The sequence below is a fragment of the Bos mutus genome, chromosome 24 (assembly GCF_027580195.1).
Source record: "Bos mutus isolate GX-2022 chromosome 24, NWIPB_WYAK_1.1, whole genome shotgun sequence".
Taxonomy (NCBI): Eukaryota; Metazoa; Chordata; class Mammalia; order Artiodactyla; family Bovidae; genus Bos; species Bos mutus.
The window spans coordinates 41,763,514-41,788,610 of record NC_091640.1 but is presented as its reverse complement, the minus strand read 5'-3'; the positions used below and the strand labels follow the sequence as shown (position 1 = coordinate 41,788,610).

The following is a 25,097-nucleotide window of genomic DNA, read 5'->3' as shown; positions in this document are numbered from 1 at the left end:
TTGTGGGTGGATAGTCTTTCCTTTGAGCAATCACCATTTATTCTCTTATCAGGGAAATGTAGTTCTTTTCTTTTTTTACTTTTATTGGGCAAAATGATTAATAAGGTTGAAACTATAGGTAAAAATGCAATTTTTAGGATTTTCTCTGGGTTTATTGTACCTTAATAATCATTGGGCTGATTCTGTTGGTAGTAGTTAATACCTGTTTTTCTGTCTTCAGCTTGGACAAATAGGATGAATTTTTCTGTGATGTATAAGGACATCATGTCATTTTTTATACTTCTTAAGTTACATACTTTTAATAAATTGGCAGAAGTCTTGGTTTGAAGGTGCATTCAGTATGTCTGCACTCTCATTTATTTTAGATAATGTGCAAAATGGCCCCCATGGTTGGCAAGGACATCACGGAGCGTTTGATCCTCCCTCGGTTTTGTGAGATGTGCTGTGACTGCAGGATGTTTCATGTTCGAAAGGTAATGTGCTGGCGGTGGTAGGATATGCGGTTCTTCTCGTGGCTACTGTATGATCTGTGGAATTGAAAAGATTGTTTTTAAAGAACACTGTAATATTTTGAAATGTCAATGATGCTTTCATTGTCAGGTCTGTGCCGCCAATTTTGGAGATATTTGCAGCGTCGTCGGCCAGCAAGCGACTGAGGAGATGTTGGTAAGGCCTGCAGACAGAAACCAAGGAGAAAGCAGTGCTTCACAGAGCAGCACCTGAAGTTTGAAATACATGCAGTGGCCCCCAAATTGTATTAACATAGTTCCAGAAAGATAGTATGACTTTGAGAGTTTAAGTTTCTGTAACCTGGGTGTTTGTATTGTGTTGTGTTTAAGGACAGTTTGTTAAAAGTGCAGATGTTAAGAACCATCAATCCCTTTTTAATTCCATTATTATAAAATCAGTTCTTACTTATTCAAATGAATCTTTCATTTTATTGCAATCCTAGAGTATTTTAGTGACCAATTAGATTTACAGCAGGTGATTTTTAAATGGTTAGTTCATGGGATGTAAGGGCTTAAAGTACAAGTTAATGTGCTCGAAGAGTTTTGGAAACCACCTATTATGCAGAGTCATTAAGTACAAACTCGAGCTGTATTTGTCAGGAGTGTCTTTGCTTTTCCACAGTCAGTAGTGGAATGAATTGGGTGTGATTTATTTAAAGCTACTAATAGCTAATATTAAATGAGTCTTCTAAATTTTGTAAAGCTAATGTTTTAAATGCTGGGAAAGTGAGAAATGAAGTAAAAGTAACAACTGAAACCCGCGTGTGTCTGCCTAACGATCGGGGCCCCTCTCGCCCAGCTGCCCAGGTTTTTCCAGCTCTGCTCGGACAACGTGTGGGGTGTCCGCAAGGCCTGTGCGGAGTGCTTCATGGCCGTTTCATGTGCCACGTGTCAGGAGATTCGACGGACTAAACTGTCAGCGCTCTTTATTAATTTGATCAGTGATCCTTCACGTTGGGTAGGGCTTTGTTTAATTATCATTTTTGTAAAACAGTGCATGTTATAGAAAATACGATTTTAATCCCATAATTTAAGAAATAATTTATCAGTTATGTTACTGCTGATACTTCTGGGAGTAGACAATGGACTACTATATTAACTTTTGTTTTTTTTAAACAGGACAAAATTTCTATTCCATGCAAATATTTTGTAGGGTCTCATGTTCACATCCTCACAGTTTGGATATTCAAGCCAAGATTAAAAAGCTTAAAAGTAAAAAGGAGAAAATGACTGAAGGGGAATTGTAACTCCTAGCTGAGGATAGACTAAGGGTCTGCACATGTCCTTTCTTCCCTCCGTAGGTTCGGCAAGCAGCTTTCCAGTCTCTGGGACCTTTCATATCTACGTTCGCTAATCCATCTAGCTCGGGCCAGTATTTTAAAGAAGAAAACAAAAGCTCAGAAGATACATCAGTAGAAGACAAAAATAGGTAAGATCTTTAAAAACTTTGCTTTCAAGTTTTACTGCTTGTGAGAAATTTTTTTCATTTTCACTACTTTTATTATGTTCTTTTTGGAGAGTTTATTATTTCTCTTCATTATAAAAGTTGGTAACTTTTTTATAGAATCTTATTTTAAACACATCTGTTAAGCATCTCTTTGGGTAATTGTGTATTGAAATGAGAAGATGAAGATGCATGTAACAACTAGCTCGGTGCTGGGCACATAGAAAGCTGTCGTGATAGTCGATAATTTTTGAGTAAGTTTATTTAATAATTAATTTACCTAGTAAACCATCTGTTAACACTTAACAAAGAATATAAAGTAATGGTTATACAATTTAAAGGGTTTGGTTTTTCAAGGAGTAAAACCTAATTTAGGAGTATGTGTTACTATACAGTCAGTTTCTTACCGTTATTTTCCTCTTTAGTCAATTTCCTTTTGGATCTTCAATTCTCTGTCTGCAGAATAATGACTATGTCAGTAATCATAATTATTTGTCAATTGAGGGGGAAATATTTTAATGATAAGCTCTAAGTTGGTGTACTTACTGGGGCTTCCCTTATAGTTCAGTCAGTAAAGAATCTGCCTGCAATGCAGGAGACCTGGGTTTGATTCCTGGGTTGGGAAGATTCTCTGGAGAAGGAAATGGCAACCCACTCCAGTATTCTCGCCTGGAGAATCCCATGGACAAGCAGTCTGGTAGGCTGCAGTCCATGGGATCATATGAGTCAGACATGACTTAGCCACTAAACCACATACCACGGGTGTACTTATTAACTGAAATATCAACTTTTAAGAGCATTTAATAAGACAAAAAACTAAGATCGTGGCATCTGGTCTCATCACTTCATGGCAAATAAAAGGGAAAAAGTGGAAACAGTGGCAGATTTTATTTTCTTGGGCTCTAAAATCACTGCAAACAGTGACTGCAGCCATGAAATTAAAAGACGCTTGCTCCTTGGAAGCAAAAGTTATGATAAATCTAGACAGCATATTAAAAAGCAGAGACCACCACTTTACTGACAAAGGTCCATGTAGTCAGAGCTATGGTTTTTCCAGTAGTCATGTATGGATATGAGAGTTGGACCCTAAAGAAGGCTGAGCACCGAACTGATGCTTTCAAGTGATCATGCTGGAGAAGACTCTTGAGAGTCCTTTGGACAGCAAGGAGATCAAACCAGTCAATCTTAAAGGAAATCAACCCTGAATATTCATTGAAACAACTGATGCTGAAGCTGAAACTCCAGTACTTTGGCCACCTGATGCAAACAGCTGACTGATTGGAAAAGACCCTGATGCTGGGAAAGATTGAAGGCAGGAGGAGAAAGGGAGGACACAGGATGAGACGGTTGGCTGGCATCACCAACTCAATGGACATGAGTTTGGACAAACTCCGGGAGTTGATGAAGGACAGGGAAGAGCCTGGCATGCTGCAGTCCATGGGATGGAAAAGAGTCAGACATGACTTAGAGATTGAATGACAACAATAAGGCAACCAAATTTTAAAGCTTAGAGGACACCTCTGATTTTTACTTAAAAATGTTTTTTTTTTTTTTGCATTTAATTTTAAATTGAGTTTTAGTTTTTACGATTTAGTATATCCTTGGGGGAAAACAGCCCAGACCTAACTTAACTTAGTGCACGGGAAACACACACAGACTCTGACAGGTGTGCCCTTGGGCCGAGTTCCCTGGGCACCCGTCCCCCTTGTCACAATGCTAATGGTCGTTTTCTTCTGTAGGTCTTGGTTCTGTGGCATTTCCTCTCTTGATGTTGTGACTTGGCACTCCTTCCTTTCTTCTCTGCTGCCTTGTTCTACCTTTTTGCCCGTTCTCCTCCTGTCCTGCTAAATAGTCAAACAAACCCAAGGTACTGTTCTCTGTGAAGGAAGAAAAATCACCCTAAAGCTGTCTTCCTAGCAAGGAAAGTCACTTCTTTTGAAAACCATTGCTGCAGGACGTTTTTCAGTGATGATGGGCGGTGGGGGTTTTCTACTCTTCAGTGTTAACATCAGCAACCTTTTCGCTAGTGGCACTAATTGTATAAAGACTGTTGCATAGCTTTTATTTATTTATGAATCTGGAAAAGGTCTAGGAAATGATAATGTAAATTTACAGAGAATCGTATAGGACAAGGATGAGTAGACTTCCCGTAAAAGACCTGCAGTAAATACTTTAAGTCTCTGTCAGAACTACTCACCTTGTCTTTGCAGACAGTCCGTGGTGTGTGGGCTCAACTGTGTTCCAATAAAACTTTATTGACAAAAACATTGGTGTGGCCAAACATGGCTGGTGATTTTGCTGGACTGCTTCTATAGGATCTTGTTGGAAGAGCTGTTTAAAGACTGTTAGTTATCTTTTGGCTACAAACCTTAACTCCCCTTCCATTGTAATGAGGTCTGTCTTAGTGTCAGGTCAGTGCTATTGTAGCATTGGACTTCTGCTATATTTTTAGACTTTGTTGACTTGTGTTAATGACGTTGGTGGAGGGAGGAGGCAGTTCCTGGCTGCAAAGAGTTTTGTTAGATATTGTAAACCGTCATGTAGTTCCATGTATTATTCATCTCAGAGCCATTAGCTGGATGGCCCACTCTTAAATACGTGTTGAGCTGCCTTAAGTCTAGTTTTGCTTTTTAAGGTTGGTTGATTGGTTGATTTCGCAAAACTTAATTGAACACCTACTATGAACCAGTGACTGTAGCCAGATACATAGGACTTGGTTCTTGTTCTCAGGGTCCTCTGAGTTTCCTAGAATTCAGATTTCTCAAGCAGATGTCTTACAAAACAAGTTTTTGGCAATGTATTCCCACTGCTGTTTATTTCGTTTGTATCGTTTCATCTGATCCTGGAGATACTTAATATCACTTACTACTCTTTGAAGCATGTATTGATTATAAACCCCTGACTTTATAAAATGCCAGGTTTCTCTCTCACTCTCCCTGGATCAGGCTTCTTTGAAGGTGTTGAGAAAGGTGCTTCCAGAGTGGTTAAGTGTTGAGATTTGCACTGTTATCTGAAATGAGCACCCTGTCTTCCATTTAGCTAAACCAGGTATTAATATCACATTACTCTCTGCACATGCTGCTGCCTTTTGGGTCTCCCTCTTCCTGTCTGGGATGCCATCTTCTTCTGCCCACACCTCATTTAACAGAGAGCTGTCTGGACGGACGACCTCAGTGTCTTGGAGGAAACCCAGAGCGTTTTCATCCTGTCTTGAGCGCTGGAGAACAAGCGCTGATGTGGGCCTGTCTCCTCATCCTGTGCTCGCACACAACATCCACAGACTGCAGGTCCCCTGCGCAGTAGCCTGGGTTTATCTTGTGTTCTCACACCATCACCAGCCCTGGCATGCGCTCAGCACGTGATAAATCTCAAATGAGTTAATGTAAGAAAGTAATGGATTTTATCCCAAAAGCCTTAAGTAACTGAATCGTTTTTGGTAGTCTTTGTCCCTTTAGTGTAAAGCTAACTTTGTGTAAGTAAAATTGATTGTTATTGGTTTAAATCTGGAAGTATTTCACTGATGTTGAGACTCCATTAAGTGAGCACGTGGAGTCCGTGTCTGCTGTTGCCCCGCATGCCCATGCACTTCTGGGACCAGCGGTTCCCCAGTCACTTTCCTAGGCCAGGGTCTTGGCTCACCTGGACCCTACGGATGTTAACTGTCAGCCAGTGTAGATGCCGAGGGGACGTGGGTGCTGGTGGAGACGCATTCCTGGCTGACCCTCTGGCACCGAGGAGCTGGGTGCTCTGCTCACTGTGCCAACCCCTCTCCTCCTTTCTCCGAACGGCGTTTGCATGTATGGCAGTGTTTGCAAGACTGTTAGGAAGGTCAGAATCCTGACCATCTTCAGCAGCTTGATGGTGCACTGGTTATTACTCAGCTTCAGGAAAAAGCATATTTAGAGAATTTATATTTTTGACAGTTTGAGTCAACTGGTATTCATACAGAATTTAATAATTTGCAGAATTTCATGTGAGGGAAGATGTTTTTCTCTCTTGAAAACTGTAGCGGGAGTTTGAAGTCAGGACAGATTAGTAATTTTTCATTAGCAGATAGAGTGACTTGGCTGGTGACTCTGCTTTTCCTTCTGAGAATGTTAAAATTTAACTTTAATGCCAAGATGGGGCAGTGATAAAGGAGCTTCAGGCCCTTGGAATAGTGTTCCAAACTAATTGGCTTTGAATTGGGTTCTGTTTGTGAATTTTAAATGGAAATTTATTAAGTTCTTCAGATAACAGATGACGTCTGAAGTTTCAGTCATTTGCTCCCCACCCCCACCAAGCAACATTCTGTTGCTTTGATTTTTAAAATTTAGTTTGCATAATATCAAAAAAGCTGTAAAATAGCACAGAGAATCCCATAAACCCTTCTTCTAGATTTCTTCAAATGTTAAGATTTTACCATAGTTGCTTTATTATTTTTCTGAGTTCTTTGAGATAAGTTTTAGACATGATATTCTTTCTTAAATATTTCACTCTGTATTTCCTCAAAACACACAGACGTGAACACATAACCACAGTCTCATTACCACAATTGAAAAGTTAAAATAGATACAATACTGTCATCTAGAGATTTCATTCAAATATTACCAATTATCCCAATCATTTTTTAAAACAAAAGAAAAAATATCTTTAATAGAGAAGATGGTTGGAAAAACGTCATGCAATTCATACGCACACGGAGGACGTTTGTTACACATGGGAGCACTGGCTTGGAGGACGGTGGGGAGCTCCAGGTGCTGTAGGCCTCACAGCCAGCCCCTCGCCTTATGAGCAGGGTGTGCACGTGGAGCCCGCAGTGTGCGTGCAGGGAGAGACTCGCGCTCACACAGCTTGCATGTACACGTGGCCTGGTTTATGGTTTATCAGAACGGAGGAGAAGCACCAGAATTTTAAATGCTGTCACTGTGTGGTCTGTTTTCAGATGCCTTTTTAAAATGTTTGTATCTGTATCTAAAACCGCTTTGTAAAACAATCATGCTGTTTTCAGAAAATCGTTTCTGAAAACAGTGTAAACATTCCTACAAGACAAAACCTAATCCGGGAAGAGGTGACCTCCCGAGACCACGCACAGTGGCCAGGGTATCACGTAGGTGGTGCCGTCACCTGCCAGGGTGCAGGCCGGGGAGCCTCCTGTGTAATGTCTTTTATTCTGTATATTCAAGGGTCTGAGTTTCAGGGGAGCACCTTTAATTTTCCCCCACACACTCACCTGACATGTGTCCATCCTCACCTCCCTGTCATGGTTCTTAGAGAGAGGTGTCTCATCACCTGTCTCATCTGCCCGCCTGTGTTCTCAGCCCCCGTCTGTCCTCCCGAGAAAGACGTGGCTTTGCCAGCTATTCCATCAGCCTCCTGCATCTCCAGTTCTTCATCTCTTCAGACTTTTCTCCCTGCGCCTCACGCACCCTTTTGTACGAGAGGAATGCCGCACTCTTGGTTACTCTGCACGCCTGGTGTGTGGACACGCAGGCCCAGCCCACGCTCATCCTCCTGAGTCCCCTCTGGTCTGGCTCAGGGTCTGACCACTCTCCCAGGGCGTCACCACCCGGAACTGCATGTAGATCCCAACTCGGCCCATGCAGACGGCAGAGTCTCCTCTCTCAGCCATCACATTCGCATTTCTGTTTTATGAAAGCGTCTGAGCTCGCTTCCCCTCAAGCATCGCAGACGCTGACTGGTTCTTCAGACACAATTCCTGTTGTTTCCACTGAAGCCTTCCTCCCATCCCCGCCTCCTATGATCATGGGTATGCTTCTGTATGCACTGCTTTGCCGGTGGTCACCTGCTCTGTTGCTCTTTGCCTCTAATTACAACCTCAGGAGCAGGACCTGAGTCTCATTCACACACAGATCCTCAGTACAATGTCACCTCCTGGCTCCTAGTAGGTGCTCAGTACACATTTGTTAAATGTAATTGAGTCAAATAAACTTTAGGGGATAAACTTAACTCCAGTGATGGATGTAGTGACTAATGAGCTTTACGTTTAGTGGCTTGTACCATCTCTCTACCAATTAGGTCATGACTCCTACTTGGGGGAAACATCTGGGAGTAGAGCTGAAAGTGCAGAAGAAGTAGAATTAACTGTATTTACACTTAAGTGGACTTGAATGTATTTTGTAAGATAGTAAATAAGGATCTTTTCTAGTGCTGCATGGAGGGGTTTGTTTCTTTTCAGTGTGGGCAAGGCGGTTTTAATTCTCAGCTTGTCAGTATGTCACTGGAACAATCCTAAAAATCAGATAATTTAAAAGATGTATTTAGCTTAAAATGCCCTGTGGGAATTTATCTTCCTACTGTTCCTTTTTAGTTTATTATTGAAATTAGCATGGTATTGTATCATCACAGTTCTTAATTACCTTCTTCAACTAATACCTGGTAGTTTAATATCTAGACTTAACTGATGTTTGCTTCTCTGAACACAGAACACCTGATGGAAAAAGAAGCATCATCAGTGATATACACAAACTGCTGAATTTGTATGGATAATTTGTAATCTTTAGTATTTAATGTTTAAAGTTAATATTTTTAAAAATAAAAATCTTTAATATTTAATTTTAACTCTAAAAGCTTTAAGTAGTATCTTTTATTGGTTTTCTTCAGGAATTATCTTGATACTTTGACTCTCTTTTTCCCAAATGAAGCAGTGAAAAGATCAGGGGTGCAGATGCTCCAGAGGACATAGAGGCCAGGCCCACTGGGGGCGATTCCAGCGTCCACCTGGAAGAGACACTGGCGGAAGGTGCTGAGACCCTGAGGCAGCCGCCGGGTGAACTGAGCACTCCCGCGGAGAGCTCCTCACCTCTCCGGTTGTCCCCGGAGCCTCCCCCAGACGCGGCTGGCAGTGAGGAGGAGCGAGAGCCCTGCGCCTGCGGGTTAGCGTCCCAGCCAGAGGCGGGCACCGGTGCACAGGACTCAGCTCCCTTGGACCAGGAGCTGTACAACTCCTTCCACTTCTGGAGGACTCCTCTCCCTGAGATAGACCTGGACGTGGAGCTGCAGCAGGGCTCCGGGAGCGAGCCTGGCCCACAGGGGCTGGATGTGGAGCCCGAAGTGCCCGCCCCCGGCTCCGCCAGCATCACCATGGCCACCAGGAAGGAGCTGGAGGAGATGATAGAAAACCTGGAGCCACACATTGACGACCCCGATGTGAAAGGTATGGGAGGGAGTTGGTTCTTTGTTCTGATGAAATGTTACTTTCTGATTTTTTTCTGCCAGAAAGATTACCTTTTAAAAATTGCTATCAACCATTGTCATCATGCATTCTTATCTTGAGTATGATTGGTCTGCATTTTAGGGAGTAAATTTTAGAGGACCTTGTCATTGTCTGAATGGAGCAGGTTCCAGTGTCCTGGTTCACAGATCGCTCTGATGTGTTCACACACACTCACTGGTCTACGGGTTAAACCTCGAGTCCTGCCTCTACTCATCTGCCCTGGGTCTCAATAGACAGTGCTTTGTTTTACAGAAGGAGGACTGTGTAGGAAGGCCCGTGACCTGTTAGCGGGGATGAGATGCCCGTCTTCCTGTGAAGCAGGATGCGGTGCTCATGGGTGAGGGTCACCCTGGCGTTTTCGTGCCCCAGTTCAGCCCTTGTTCCCAGTGGGTTACACATGTGTCACCTGGGTTCTGCCATTGTGAAAGGCAGCCTTGAAGGTCGCTGTGTGTGACTGTAAAAATAGCAAGCTGCTCTCACATGGTGGAATAGGGGTGTGGGGAGAGGGCCCAGGCTGCCCCATTCAGGGGGTGTGTACTGGGAGTGGTTTACGGTCTGAGCGTGGGCATCTGACGCCGGTGACATCAGAGCATCATCAGGGTTCCTGACCACGCTAACCATCAGGGCAATCTGGAATGTCACCGTAAAACAGAAAGCAGTTTTGAAAAATCCCCAAGCTGCAAGTCTCCAGATCTTCTGTGGGCTTCTCTGTTCTTTGTAAACTGTCAGTTTGCCCAGTGTTAGCAGATCCCTGCAGCAGACAGAGCCATACCTTCAGTGTCCTTCTAAACACACAAAATCTAGTTACATTTAAACTTGGGAAATTTCACCAGTGGAGGTGAGGTCAGCAGTTGTCTTCGTTGGGCTTTGGCGTCTGTTGTCACTATATGGTCACTGTCTGGAAGACTCACCTGGCACATGCAAGGTGCTGGGTAAGGGATGCTGGATGATTTAGTCGATGAACGACTGTTATGAAACATCAGCATTGCGGACAGAAAGAATGGCATGACACATTTAAATTGTAGCAGGTTTAAGAGCTGAATTAGAGAAATAAATAAATCGTAATATAGTATTGGTACCAAAATCTCAATTACAGGCTGTAAATTTTAAGTCAAACAGTGTTAGTCACTGTTTGACGATGGGAAACACACATATGAAACTCATATGTCCATATAGCTCTTTTCAAAAAGCAAACTACACAGATTACTTTTAGCTTATTTGTTTAAAAAGCATTTAAAGTAGCATATTCGATATTCCCATTAATGTTTATTAGGTGTTAGAGAATTGGCTGACTAGCAGGCGTGTACAGAGCGCCCTGCGGAGCAGGCTGCCTGTGTGAGGTATGCTCTGTGAAAGGCTTCCTGGGACAGGGTCATCGGGGGTCAGGGACACAGACCCCCCCTGCCGTGTCTACCGGGGACAGAGCACTTGCCCAGTCCAGAGCATGGACCGGACAGTTGGCCTCCTTTATTACTGCAGTGGTTTCCTTGTGGGAACTCAGAGGATTCTAAAAGGGGAGCAGAAGTGACTAAAGGATTAGTAAAAATAGCCGCTGAGATTCCTGGAAGAGTGGGGATACAGTCCACGAGTAAGCTTTCACGATTGGACACCTCAGTGTAATGTGTTCAGTCAGCTCGTCATCCTGTACATTTCCTGTGTCTCTGCTGCCAGTTACAGGAAACTTTATAGTAAATTTTATAAATGCTGTAGCATGGTAATAGGCTATCTTAAAAAATGCTGATTGCTTTTTAATCATCTTTAAGTAGAGCAGGAGCCCGCTTTCTCATCTTTGTACTAAGTAAATTTGCAGTTAAACTTTATAAATTCCTATGTTTTGAGCATCCAAGTGGATTATTATACAGAAGATGTAACTCAAAAGTTGTAGACAATGCTATGTATCAGACTTGAGCACTGCTGCTGGGTGATCTGTTGTTTTGCTTTCCCGAGAGCAAGACAGTGCTTGTTTGGGATCCCTGTGTTTGGGGCAAGTCACCGATTTCACTTAAAAATATTAGAGGAAAATATAAATAAACCAGAGTAAGATGTGAGATGTTTAAATGTGACTGCCACAGACGTCTTTGTAATTCCCGTGTTTTATGTTGGCAGGGTCTGTGTGACTGCTCTCCTGCTAAGGTGGCTTAGTAAGTAAGCCAGTCCCGCTCATGGTCCCCAAAACATAGTTCACTGACCTTGAAATTGACTAGATAGCACCTCTTCTCATACTAACGCAGAATAATGCACAGTAGCGGGTAAACACTTTAATCTCATGAAAGCGTATTAGTTTTCTACTTCTTCCCTGGGAAAACTAATGATTGACCACAGTAGTGGTCTCTCCAGCTTCTCGAGGGTAGTGTCCCCAGAACACTGCGCCTCGTTGAGCCCATAACAGCGTCCGCGCAGGGGGAGTCCCGCACAGCGGCCCTGCTCACAGCTGTCCTTCCGCCCACAGCACAGGTGGACGTCTTGGCTGCTGCCCTGCGCGCCTCCAGCCTGGACGCCGGTGACGAGGCTGGCGAGGCCCCCCTGAGGGCCCCCCAGGACGAGCTCCCCAGCTGCCGGCTCGACCATGACGCCGCAGGGCCTTTGATCAGTGAGGAGGTGAGGGTGCTGCAGGGCGGGCACATGTTCGCGGGTGGCCATGGGGCTCATCCCGGCCATCTAGTGCCCCCCTTCTTCATAAAGTCACCGTGTGCCATCTCTGTGACACCCGAGGGTCACTGCTGGTACTTGGAGTTAGCAGTTGGTCCGTACTCCCCACCTGCCCACCGCAGCCCAGGTGAGGGCACCGCAGGGGGCAGAGCTCTCTGTAGGGGTGACGAACTCCTCCCGTGTCTTTCTGGAGAGGCGCTGGGTCTCTGACCGGCCTCTCCCTGCAGCGAGCATGGTGTTGAGCGAAGATCGGGACTTGAGGCCAGGAGTGGGTGTGGGCTGTGCTGGCCCCCAGCCTGTGTCCTGCACTGGCTTTCCCCATGCTACCGTGTCATCTGTGACAAGAAAAAAAGGTATATTTGTGAAATTAGAAATAGCCAGGAATAGAAACAGTAGAAGAAAAACTGCACATGACATACCGTAGAAGAGTCGACTGTAGTACGTCTAAGTACTGTTTTTATTGATTGCTAATTTTAGATACTTGGGCCTTTTCAAAATTACTTCTGAATTTGCTTTTCAATTACATTTCTTCTGGAATTTATTTTTAAACCTTAAGTAGCCTATTCTGCAAGTTTTGACTTGAGGCAGGAGAACTCTTAGGAGGTCTTACATCTGTTAATAAACGTTGAAAAGCATGAAGACTTTATATGCATTCCTGTCTTTTGGAGGTCATGAAAGGTGAGCAGTTTAGATGGTGTAAGAGCAGGGAGCTGCCTGACAGGGGTGGCTGTCTAAGTGACTTTTCTCCCAGCAGACCATGGACTCTGCCCTCCACTACATTCACAATGACTCGGACTCGGGCACCAGCAGTGGCTTCAGCCCCGATGAAGAAAGGAGAGCTAAAGTCCAGGTCAGTGACCCCAAACATGTTACTTTCACTCCGCTTTTCAACCCACTTCTCCCCGAATTTGGCCCTTCTGATAATGTTTTGGAAAGGAGTGCTTGTGTGTCATATTTTTGATGAGAAGATTCAAGCAGTGGAGTGGAGGACAAGCAGAGACAGAGGTCTCACACCATGACCCCTTTCCCCCAGGGTGACCACAGCCACCCTCCTTCTGTTTCCTTAGAGCGTGTCTGCGGGCACATGAGCACATGTGTGCGCACCTTTGTCTTTCAGAGACAGACAGGCTTTCACGCCTGGTCTTCATGCCTGGGTTGTGTGGCTTATAAGGTGGAGCTGGGTTTCAGAGAGGAGAACGTGGACACAGGGCCAGAGCCGCCATGAGGTGCCGTCGGCCACAGGGTGACCTGCGGCAGAGGCTTCAAGTGTGGGACCGCTGGGGTGTGGTGGTGCCTTTTTTTCTTTTCGTTTTAAAAACATCGTGTCTTTGAGCTCTTTTGCACAGGAACACAGATCCACCTCCGCCCCAACCCCAGCACAACAACCCCCCCTGCCCCCCCAATGTGGGCAGGGCTGTGGCGGGTGTGCAGGTGTGCAATGACATTACAGGTGAAGCCCATGCATCATGATGGTGCCTGGGCCAGAGGGGGAAAATCCTTGATTTTTGTTTGTTCTGTTGATTAAAAACGGAGTCCACATTCACAGTGTTTTAAAGCACGCTTTCCAAGCCAGTACATACAGACTGTCTCATTGGTTCCATGAATTTCCACTTTATTTTTAAAAGTAGAGAATAGGTTTACAAAGTTCAGAACTGAGCTTCCTTCACAGTTATCTCCAGCACCCACTTGGTTTTTCACCCAAGGCAGCAGTTGTGCCTTTATCTTACAGCTCCTTGCCAAGTTGTATCACCCAAGATCATCCATACAGGTTGTTAGAGGTGTGCACACTTCAAGTTTCCAATTGCTTCCACACTTCAAGCAATTCCATACTTGCTAAAACTCCCCTCTGGAGGTGGTGGTGGTGGTTTTAAGATGCTGGCTGGTGACGGCGCAGGAGCAGGCCCGTTTCCTCTGGGTCTCTGGGCCACTCCAGACTCTGTAATCTCTGCCAGCACTGAACCACCTGCTCTTGTTTCTGGCATCTTGTAAATTTAGTCAACAGTTCTCATCGTCGTCTAAGCTGTTTTCTGTTTTAAGGTCTTGTTTGTCGTCTTTGTCCTAGAGGTACTTTTATTCATTGATACATGTATTTCCCTTTGCGTGTTTTCTCATCTTTCAGTTATTAGAGACGTGGAGACAGGTTTTTCCTGCTGTATGAGATGCTGCATTAAATCCAGATATTTAACATGAGCGTACCTAATCTACAAAGTCTCACCCTGTCTCGTGTAGGACGTGGTGCCCCAGGCCCTGCTCGACCAGTACCTGTCCATGACCGACCCCTCGCGGGCACAGACCGTGGACACCGAGATTGCCAAGCACTGTGCCTACAGCCTGCCGGGCGTGGCGCTGACGCTTGGCCGCCAGAACTGGCACTGCCTGCGCGAGACCTACGAGACGCTGGCCTCGGACATGCAGGTGCGGGGCCGCCGGCCAAACCTGGGGGCCGGGGCGCGGGGCTGCATGCAGAGGGTCTCCCTGCGGGTCCAGGCTCTCCCTCCACTCGCACATCGCGCCTTCTTTTGGACTAAACCCCTAAAATCCGACTCCCATTTGAACTGCCGACATCCCCAACTCACAGAGGTGCTGGCGCTGTGGTCTGAAATGTATGTGCAGATTAATTCTTAAGAAAGTGAGGCCCTTCCCGCAGAAACAGTAGCAGAGGCTGGTGGCCCTGTCTGAGCGGTTCTCCGCCTTTGTTCCCCGGCCTCTAGTAGCTGTGGTGACAGTGACGGGATGGCTCTGAGCAGGGCGGGGGCTCCTCCGAGCACCCCGTCCTCCTCCTTGGGGGCACATTGCTGTGGGCACAGCGTTCTATCTCAGGAAGAGGTCCTGGTGTTTGGGAATGGGGATAAACCCCTTGTCCTAACCAGCTTCTCAGCAAGTAAAGTTTTAAGCAAAATAACAAAGTAAATTTTTAAGTTAAGATCACATGAAGAGAAATAAGTTTTTGACATAAAGTTGCCTATAGGGCATTCCTGTTCAGTGGTTCTTTTCCAGGGCTGCCTTCAAGAGATTTCCCCAATCTTGTGTTTCTTTAATGGCCAGTTCCTTAAGAATATGTTTTAGGGCTGTTTTTAATCCAGGGTAGACCGTGTGGAGTCAGGAGGGGGACACCACTGAGAAGTCGGGTCCCCTCCACTGAGCTCGCCAAGCGTTGTATTCCTTCCTCAGTGAAAATGGGAATGATACATACTCTGAGGGACTTGATGTTATTCTGCCAGTTTTTGATAGAAAGTGAGCATTTTAAACTGGGTATCTATTATTACTATTTTATTTTGATTTCACTTGAGGTTAATAACACTGTTCAGATATAAATTAGCCTTCGTGTATTGTCCGGACGCTAAAGCACCAGGACTTTGTGTTCAGCTCACTAATGCCGTTGTCTTCACTCGTGCAGTGGAAGGTTCGAAGAACGTTAGCCTTCTCCATCCACGAGCTCGCCGTCATCCTGGGAGACCAGCTCACAGCTGCAGACCTGGTCCCAATTTTTAATGGATTTTTAAAAGACCTCGATGAAGTCAGGATAGGTGTCCTGAAGCACTTGCACGACTTTCTGAAGGTAACTTTTAAGTCCTTTTACAGTAAAACACTGGACTTCCACTGTAGATTTAGAGTTTTGACTCCACGCTGCCATCAAGATAGGTTCCCGTGTGTTCCGTGAGAAATGTCGCCATGAGCTTGATGGCAAAAGGTGACTGAGAAAATAGTCCCACTCTGATCAGTTTTGCTGGTGTCACTTTAGTGTTTAATTTAAAAATCACACTGAGTTTCCTTTGGAAATGATGTTAGATCATGGTTACAAACATTAGTACATTTTTTTCTCAAACATTACCGAACTGAACACAGAAAATCCCGTAGACGTTCAGCCTTCTGTGGTGTGTGGGAACTCCGAGAGGCCCCCTTGTCCTCACCCTCTGATGTGGACCGTGCTCTCCAGTAGGAGAGCACTGACCATAAATGGTTCAGCCCTGGGCAGCTACCGTAGTCCTAAGTCTGAGGTGCAGGAGAATTATAATCACAGTTTCTCAGACTGTCCTGGATTGTCCCCTCGACTCAGACCCCAGTGGGGAATCGCACGTTGAATTGAAGTGTCTCTTCAGATCAGCCTCCCTTACGCCCACCTTCAGTGGCCTGGGCCTGTTTGAAGAGACTGGGCCGGTGATCTTGCCAAATGTCCCCAGTTTGAAATGTCTGAGCGCTGTCAACTAGTCAGATTTAGTTTCACAGGTGGTGCGTGCAGGGGCACGGCCTCTCTGCATGGGTCCCGGGTCTCCTCTCAGGGGTAACACGGTGTGGGCTCCTGGGGCCCCGGTGGTGCTGAGTCCAGGCTCCTGGTCATGGGTCGGCGCCTCCTCAGTGGGCAGTGCGTTCAGGCTCTGAGCGTCTCTCCCCGCTGCTTCTGCACTCGTGCGTCTGTACCCAGCTCCCCCCGAATCACTTATGACTGTGTGGATTGTAAAATACCAGTGTTCTATTTTTATAACTCTTTCTGTATTTACTAGTATTTCCTGTAAAGATAACCTTTTTCTTCTCTTCCTCTGCCTTTTGGAAGTTTTTTTTTTTTTTTTTTAATAGTATCAGTGTGGGCTCCAGAATTACCTTTTTATTCTGTGTAACATAATCCATTTCTGTTGTTTGTTTGAAGCATGAATTTGGCAACTGAAAGCCCTTGAAGCCACCTCCTCTGTCCTTTCTGCCCTTCATGTCCAGGCACGTCTCACTTTCAGGCCCGGCTTCTCCTGTCTACCCAGCAGCCCTGGTCCTTTCTGGGGAGCCTGGGCATCTGGAGCTGAGCTCCAGGCCCTCGTTCTTAGGGGACAAGAGCTTGGGGAGGGGGTTTGAAAAGGCATTTAGTTTATATGGTGTCTTCACTTCCAGTCCAATACCATTTCCTCTCCTTTCTTCACACTTTTTCTTGTGGTAAAAGCTCTGTTTTTTAGCATCATTACCATATTTAGTCATTTGCTAATTTAGTTGAGCAAATGAAAAAGTTTCAGAATTGCTCCAATAATAAGTCAACATGAAACCAGCCACATAGTGGTCAGGACTTCCTTTAGCACACTGTCGTTAGAATGTACTCCGTGAAGCTAGAGAGTCAGAATACTGAGTTTAAGCTTAGACTGTTTCTTTGTGGCTCAGATGGTAAAGAATCTGCCTGCAATGGAGGAGACCCAGGTTTGATCCCTGGGTCAGGAAGATCCCCTGGAGGAGGGCATGACAACCCACTCCAACATTCTTGCCTGGAGAATCCCATGGACAGAGGAGCCTGGTGGGCTACAGTCCATGGGGTCTCAAAGAGTCGAGCACAACTGAACGACTAATAGACACATCAACTTTTAGAGGTTGCCCCTCATTTACTATGAAGCTACTTTCAAATATTTACAGAACAGTTATTGGGATAAATTAATTTTTTTCACTCAAGTATTTATGAGCACCTACTGTGTGCCATTACAGTGCCATGCACCGGGCACAGATGTGTGAGCAGGAGCACGGTGCCTCCTCGGGGGTGGCCCTGGGGTGGGGGCGGGGTGGGGGCACCGCGCAGCGGAGGCCAAAGGAGGCCATACGCTGGGCCAGGCAGCAGAGACTGCCTCCTGATGGTGGGTGGCGTATCAGGGGAGGTGGGCCTCAGCCAGCGCTGGAGACGGCATCTGTCCTCCTCCAGGACTGGCGCATGGTTTACAGTTGCTCAGCAGCAGGTGAGGGAAACTGTCTCTGCCTCGTCCTCGTGAACGCGCTTATTTTGTTTCTTCAGCTTCTTCACATCGACAAAAGAAGAGAGTATCTGTATCAGCTTCAGGAGTTCTTGGTGACTGACAACAGTAGAAACTGGCGCTTCCGAGCCGAGCTGGCCGAGTGAGTCCTCACGACTGAACGACCCTTGGGGTGTTTGAGGGGGTGGGGGTGTTGCTCCCCCTCTGCCTGCCGTGGGTTTACTTCCTCGTCACCACGTGGATCTTCATTTCTGTCTGGTGTCCAGCTCTTTTCATGCGGCTTGTGATGTGGGGTCTGACTGGCAGTGGGTTCTCACAGATTTTTTTTTTAAGACTCTGTCACCTTCGTTTTTTAATTGTGGTAAAATACACTCAAGCACCTTTGCCGCTGGCGCAGTGTTCCCCCCTCCCGTTTAGAGCGTCTCTTCATCCAAGAAGGACGCCCGGCCACCCTCCGCCCGCCCGCAGCCCAGTCAGTCCGCCGTGTCCGTACATTCGAGAGCATCTCCTCCAGGGGGCACCGCGTGAGCCGCAGGCGCGTGTGCAGCCCCTTCACACAGCCGTGCTGTCGTGCTCATCGCGGGGCAGCTGTCGGAATGACCTTCCTTGTGACGCGTGTGCACCGCTCTGGTGAACACACCACCGGTCAGCCCGTTGCACCTGAGTGGGTTCTGCGTTTCAGCTGGTGCGGGCGCTGCTGCTGTGAACACCTGTGGGTAGGAGGTGGTTTCAGTTTTTTGAGGTGGACATGCTGGGCCATCCAGTGATTGTGTGTTCATTTGATCGAGGAGCCGCGTGGCTGTTTCCACAGCGGGTGCCGGCTCTTGCACCCCCACCAGTGACGGGTGTGCCCGGGTTAGGGGGGCATTTCTCCACGCTTCCCTCTTTTTCTACTTGTAGCCAGTTTCGCAGCAGGTGTAGAGTAGCACCGTAGGCCTTGGTGTGTGTTTCCGCAGTGATTAGTGATGCTCACCTTCTCACATGCTGTTGGCCACTTGTACCTGTTCTCTGGAGAGATGTCTCTTCAAGTCCATTGCTTGTTTTTCAGCTGGGCATTGTCAGAGGTCTTTATTAAATATTCTGGATTCTGGGCATCACCTGCATTTTCAGAAGACACCTTTGCCTGGGTGTGGGGTTGGGGTATTTATTTCAGCGCATTCCAGGGTCACTGACCCGGGCTCTGTCCCACCGGCCTCCTCCTCTGCAGCTGGTGTGACGCGGGGCGTCCGTCCAGGCAGCAGCGCCACATCAGGTGGTGTCTCCATGTCAACTTTGTGCCCGGGGCACTTTACACAGCATGGGCTGCCGTTGCGTTTTGCTGAGGGCTCTACCTGGAGCTCTCCCAGCCCTGGGCTGGGGTTGCCACCTACATGGTGGAGGCTGCCCAGTGCGGGGCAAAGGGAGGCCCTCTGCCCCCTTGGTTGGGCCTCAGTCCTGGGGAGGCCTCACCCTCCCTGGGGCCGTGTCACTGCCTGGATCTGTGCTCCATCTGGGCAGTGCTCCCCACCGCGCTCCAGCAGGACAAGACTCTTGCTTGGCATCAACAAGGGGTCTCGGCTCAGGAGGCTCCATCTGGCCTTCCAGGCCAGCTTCCAGGTGGGGTGCTGACAGGCTTTGCTGCCTTTCCATGGAGTTGGGGGCTTGAGGCTTCTGCTCACGAGGGCATGGCCTCCTCCACTCTCCCAGGCTGGACAGGGTCTGCAGGGCACCTCTCCCGGGGTCTGCGTGCCACTTTGTTGTTTACCTGACTGCACACATGACCCACCGTGCGTTCCACTCTCAGACTCCAGCAGGACGGCGTGTGCTGCAGGCGAGCAGCCGTCTTTCGTGCTGGCTGAGGGGTTGTGACTACGTTTTTGTCTCTCTCATCACTCTGCAGACAACTCATCTTGCTCCTAGAGCTGTACAGCCCCCGGGATGTGTACGACTACCTGCGCCCCATCGCCCTGAACCTCTGTGCGGACAAGGTGTCCTCCGTGCGCTGGATCTCCTACAAGCTGGTAGGTGGTCGCGTTATTACAGCCCTGGAGCAGCGGCCTCGGTGAGGTCGGACAGCGGTGTGGCTCACCCGCGTGTCCCCCCAGGTCAGCGAGATGGTGCGCAAGCTGCACCGGGCAGCACCGCCCACCTTCGGGGCGGACCTCATCCAGGAGCTGGTGGAGAGCTTCGGCCGCTGTCCGCGGTGGTCCGGGCGGCAGGCCTTCGTCTTCGTCTGCCAGGTGAGGGCCCCCTTCACTCCCGCCCTGTCCCTGAGGGCAGAGCTTTGCTATCTGGGCTCCCTGTCCCCCGAGCTCCCAGTAGCGGCCATTGGTGCGTGGAGTTCCCGGGTCTGTGAAGGTGAACATGTCGCCAGGCCTCTGCTGTGCATCTCCCGGGGACTTACTGTGTCACGCCGAGTTCCTGAGTGCCCGGGGTATTAGTTTAAAGGTAGTCGCAGGACTATGAGGCACTTCAGCGGTTTCTGAAGGGCTTCTCCGGCTGACATTCCGGCCTGGTCGATGGAGCCAGCAGCTGACGCAGGTCTCTGTCCCCAGACCGTCATCGAGGATGACTGCTTGCCCATGGACCAGTTTGCCGTGCAGCTGATGCCACACCTGCTCACCTTGGCGAATGACAGGGTTCCCAATGTGCGCGTGCTGCTCGCGAAGACACTGAGACAGACTCTGCTGGAGAAAGGTGGGCCGGCAGCCTGAGCGGGAGGGCTGGGGCTGTAGGAGAGTCTGACACCGAGTTGGGGCGAGGAGAGGGACGCTGAACTTTCACCCGCTTGTTCCACGTGACTTTGTCTTCATACTTTGAACTCAGTAGTGTGGCCAGTTGGGTACCCAGCGAGGACCATGCCTTCGGCACCCACCTGACCTCCATCTCACCGTCAGGGCTGGAGGCGCATGTGTGTCAGGCGGAGGACGTGCCCTTAGTGTCTGCTTTGCTGCAGATTGTAAGCTCCTCCCTCGAGACTCAAGCTGTTAGATTGCCCCCACCCAAAGGCCTGGTAACTGTCCCTTGAACGTTTGGATTCATGATCGGGGACAGGTAGAGTTTTGCGTAGACAAACTTTGAAATAGGACACAGGGGCCTGTACGCTGCTCCCTGTCTCTCCTTGGGAATTCATCGCTGAATGCTTGGAGAAGACTCTGGTTCTCTTTGTGTAGGTAGTTTGTATTTGGAAAAGTTTTTTCTCTACCTAAGTCAAGTAATGGCTGTAACAAGCACCAGTTTTAATATATTTATTAGCATTGCTGCCATTAGATCTCAAAAGATTTAGTCTGTTACAAAAACAAGGTAAATTTTTGATTCTCTTACATTCGGGTTTCTTCTGTAGAACTTGAGTCAGTCTGGGTCACTGTTGGTCATCCAACAAAGCTAACTCTGATTGTCTGCACTTCCTGTTTGCAGAGCACTTCCTGACCTCTGCCAGCTGTCACCAGGAAGCCGTGGAGCAGACCATCATGGCCCTGCAGATGGACCGCGACAGTGACGTCAAGTACTTCGCCAGCACCCACCCGGCCAGCACCAGGATCTCCGAAGACGCCCTGAGCACGGCCTCCTCCACCTACTAGTTGGCGTGGTCCCGGGGGCCTCCCGCTCCCGGGGAGCCGAGGTCCCACTGGCGCCCACGCGTGGCCGGGACAGCCTTGGGGCCCGTCCTCCCACGACACTCGGCTGCAGGTGCAAGTTGCCTACACCGATTCCAGGGATTCTCAGAGTCAAGAGAAAGTACAGTCAACGCCGTTGTTTCGTCTTGACTTGAAGGGAAAACACTTTTCTCAGAGGATTATAATCGTCACCGAAGCCTTAAATCCTTCCGTCTTCCTGACTGAACGAAACTTGAATTGCCCAGCGTTCTCCTTGGAAGGGATGCGACGCCGAGGCCTCTTTGCTTCCCGCTGGTTGATCTCACCTCCGCGAGACGGAAGCGCAGCCAGAAGGTGGAGACTGCCAGCACCAGGCCTCGCCGTGTCCACCCGGGCAGGGCCCTGCAGGGGCTGTGGCCGCCGCCCCGTCCAGCCCAAAGTGTGACTAGTTTAGCCGTGCATAAACGGGGAGGAGATATTTTTTGGATTTCTCCTGAGGGCTCAATGCTAACACTACGTGGAGCTGATTGTGACTCTTAAATGCAGCATATTGCTGTGCACACTCACAGAGTCTGCCGAGCGTCTGTGTCCTGGTTTCTTCATGCTGGTCATGACCCGGAGGAAATTTATTAGCACGTATTCTGTATGTCAGGTGTTTTTAACTTGATCATGATCGGCTCTGAGGTGCAACTTGTCTCACATACTGTATACCCCGTGCCCCCGGGGAGGGCCGCAGTCTGTAATCATGCTCTTGGACTGTTGTGCACAAGTTCTCTTGTCCAAATAAAATTTATTACTAAGATCTATACAGAAACGGACACACTTCTGACTGCTTTCTAGAATAAATGCAATTTGTGACCTGTATTAATGATTTTAGTATAAAATGGGAAAACTGGATTAAAATATTTGTCTTTTAACTAGTTTGGTAACTTCTTTGAAACTTGTGCACATCCTGGGCTGGTAGCGGGGCCTCCCCCTCCGAAGGCGAGTATGCACCCCGGTCCCCACCCTCCCACCACCTGGGGGGGTCTTCACTCCCAGGAAAGGCCTCTGAGCCCAGGTCTGTGCGTGCGAGGGGATGGTGAAGCCTGCCCGCCCCGCGTCTGGCAAGTGAGACGCCGCGTGGACAAGCTTCGTGAAGGCTGTGAGAGATGCTCACTCAAGTGGCTGCGGCACTCCCGTGGTTTCGGTTCTGTCTTCTCAGCTGGTGGGGACTCCCCAGGCATGTCATGAGCCCACTGTGACCTCAGACCTCAGGGATCCACAGGCTGCTTCCTGCGCTTGTCATTACAGATGAGCCTCTGGTTCCTCCTCCTTCGTTATAACCGGATGTTTGTGCTCTGGGAACGTGTGTGGACAGATTCACGGAGACGAACAAAAAAGTAAACACACAGGTAATGTGTGACGCAGGTAATAAGGGCAGAGCCACAGAGTAAAAAGTGATGGGGGTGGTGGGCAGGCGTTAGGGGAATGCATCTGTGAGTCAGTGTAAGAGCAGAGACGGAAGGAGGTAAGGCCTCTTGATGTCAGCCTAGTTTCTGAGATGCATGTTCTCTGCTATTAGGCTATAAAGATATACTTTGTCCCTTCCCCCCCCATTTCAGTTCTGTAAATTAATTAGAATTCTACACTAGATCAAACCAGTCAGTCCTAAAGGAAATCGACTCTGAATATTCATTGGAAGGACTGATGCTGAAACCACAGCTCCAATACATCGGCCACCTGATGCAAAGAACTGACTCATTGGAAAAGACCCTGATGCTGGGAAAGATTGAAGGCAGGAGGAGAAGGGGACGACAGAGGATGAAGTGGTTGGGTGGCATCACCGACTCAATGGACATGAGTTTGAGCAAGCTCTGGGAGATGGTGAAGGACAGGGAAGCCTGACATGCTGCTGTCCATGTGATGGCAAAGAAGCAGACATAACTGAGCGACTGAACAACACTGTACTAGTAGCTGCATTTTTTTTTTAAGCAGTGGCAAGAGTAACAGTCCATTTTGGGGTAAAGAACCTGGATTTAGGGTCAGCTAGAGCATCAGCCAGCTCCTCCTGTGGCACTGGGCCATGTCCTCACTGTAGGGTCCTAAGCTGGATTCCAGGGGCCTCCACACAGTGGGCAGGGGAGGACACCACTGAGTGATGGTCAAGGCCTCCCGGCGTGGGACACCTTGGACAGCGCTCAAGAGAAGGCGAGGTTGGCCCGTCAGCTCCTGATCGCGGCTTTCTCTAGTCACCCTTAGGGGTGAATGGAGCGGCAGGTGGAGGCTCTGAGGACAGGAGGACACTGGCCCCCAGGGGCAGTGAAACCCAGCGGACTCAGACATTGACGCCTCCGTGCTTCTTCCAGGTCCCCCAGAGGCTAAAAGAGACCACAATCTGGTAAGTACCCAAACTATTAATTTCACAACAAGAAATGAACAGGATCTGTGTTGGTGGCATTTAGTGTTGGGCGGCTCCTCGCGGGAGTAATTCCGTGCTGCTGTGGGACTCTGAGTGACTCGAGTGAACCGGAAACGCTTTTTCCAGATTGGAGCCTCCTGCTTGGCCAGTGTCCTTGATTGTCGCCCCTCCTGCAGCCCGTGTTGCCTGCCTCCCTCCGGCCAGGCCTGCTCCCAGGTCCCCTGTGTCCCCGATGGGGAGTCGTCCTTGAGCCTCTCCCGAGTGCCTGAGTGTCCCTCCTTAACGAAACCCACCACCCAAGGCCCCCAGCCCTCCTCTGTGACTCCTGGAGGCTTGGGGTTTGCCTTTGTGACTGTGAGCTTCCCCTTGAAGCCCCCGAGGCTCTTGTGATGCCAGACCCCTGCAGTCTTTCTGGAACTTTCTGGAACCCTGAATTGGCGAGGGCTGAGTCACAGAGCTGGCAGGGTCCCTCCCACCCCTGTGTGGCACTGGGTGGGCCTGCTCCTGGCAGCCCGTCCCCACGGGGTGGGCTCCAGGACCCTGGGGGGTGGCGAGGGGTGGTGTGTTGGAGATAGGGAGCAGCCAATGTGAAACTGAGCCCAACAGGAAAAGCTCTGTGTCTCAGGCACCAGCTGCCAGCACTGCCCTCTCTGAGGTTCCAGGAGATGGAAGCAGTGGGCAGCAGGAGGAAAAAGCAGAGGCGCCCAGGAGCCCAGAACCGAGCCCCTGCCTCCAGAATGGTGGGGGTCCTCCAGCCCAGAGCAGGTGAGCCTGGGAGCAGACGTGGGGGAGCAGGCCTTTGAGGCTCCCCGCCTTCGCCTTTGTGAACGTGTCGAGCCCCGCGGGGCGATGACCTGCTAAGGTCGGAGCTGGACGTGGGGTAGGTGACTGTGGGGAGGGAGGTCCAGCTCTCGCCTTCCACCAGCAACTCCAAACTGGGGGTTTTGTGACCGCTTGAAAGTGAGGGTTTTGACCCGGTGGAGATTTGACCTTGAGGACATTTTGACTATTTATAAACACAAGAGTTCCTACTGTGACCCATTTTTGTTGAAGGCCTCTTCTGTGAACACTACTAAGTCATTATTCTACAATGTTTACGTAGAGGACTAACCGACTAGTTTTAGTCCAATCTTACGACAGTTATTTTCTTTTTAATTTTTTTCCCAGAAAAACCCTAAGTGATCAGATTGTAGTCCCTGGAACGTTTTACAGCACTATTATAGCTTGATTTCTGCTGAATCTTTTTGAGGGCACATTTTGCTGGTTTAAATTTGACAAAATCGGACACAGTTTTAGCCTAACCACGTGATTCTTTCACCCTCATCAGCTGTGTTTCGTGTTCAGGAGTCAGCAGTGGTGGTTGATTGGCTGCAGACGTCTCCTGGGGGGACTGGTGTCTTCAGATGCTCCATGGCAGAGGCCATCAGCCGCTCCTGCACTGGGCTCATCCCGGAGTGTCCCAGCGAGAGCGGGTGGGCAAAGGGTGATATGGGGACTGGTCCCCAGGCAGACGCCCAGGGGAGGACGGCCTCACAGCGGGCAGTGCCAGGCCCAGAGGACATTTCCTGTGGCTCAGACAGAACAGAAAG

At 48.6% G+C, this 25,097-nt stretch overlaps 1 protein-coding gene across 4 annotated transcripts in view; it reads left to right on the top strand.

The window, feature by feature from the left end:
- Positions 1-22,024, top strand: part of PPP4R1 (protein phosphatase 4 regulatory subunit 1) — a 48,438-nt gene extending 26,414 nt beyond the window's left edge. For 2 of the 4 annotated variants that reach the window (XM_070361780.1, XM_070361777.1), the window contains exons 7-20: positions 366-473; positions 601-666; positions 1,309-1,467; positions 1,811-1,938; positions 8,598-9,109; positions 11,619-11,767; positions 12,570-12,668; positions 14,048-14,233; positions 15,216-15,377; positions 17,574-17,674; positions 19,412-19,532; positions 19,617-19,751; positions 20,067-20,208; positions 20,929-22,024. In XM_070361780.1, coding sequence (XP_070217881.1) covers positions 366-473; positions 601-666; positions 1,309-1,467; positions 1,811-1,938; positions 8,598-9,109; positions 11,619-11,767; positions 12,570-12,668; positions 14,048-14,233; positions 15,216-15,377; positions 17,574-17,674; positions 19,412-19,532; positions 19,617-19,751; positions 20,067-20,208; positions 20,929-21,092 — 2,232 coding nt within the window. In that variant the 3' untranslated portion in view covers positions 21,093-22,024. The remainder of the gene's footprint in view (positions 1-365; positions 474-600; positions 667-1,308; positions 1,468-1,810; positions 1,939-8,597; positions 9,110-11,618; positions 11,768-12,569; positions 12,669-14,047; positions 14,234-15,215; positions 15,378-17,573; positions 17,675-19,411; positions 19,533-19,616; positions 19,752-20,066; positions 20,209-20,928) is intronic. The other 2 variants (XM_070361779.1, XM_070361778.1) reach the window with 2 other exon arrangements.
- Positions 22,025-25,097: the final 3,073 nt, after the last annotated feature.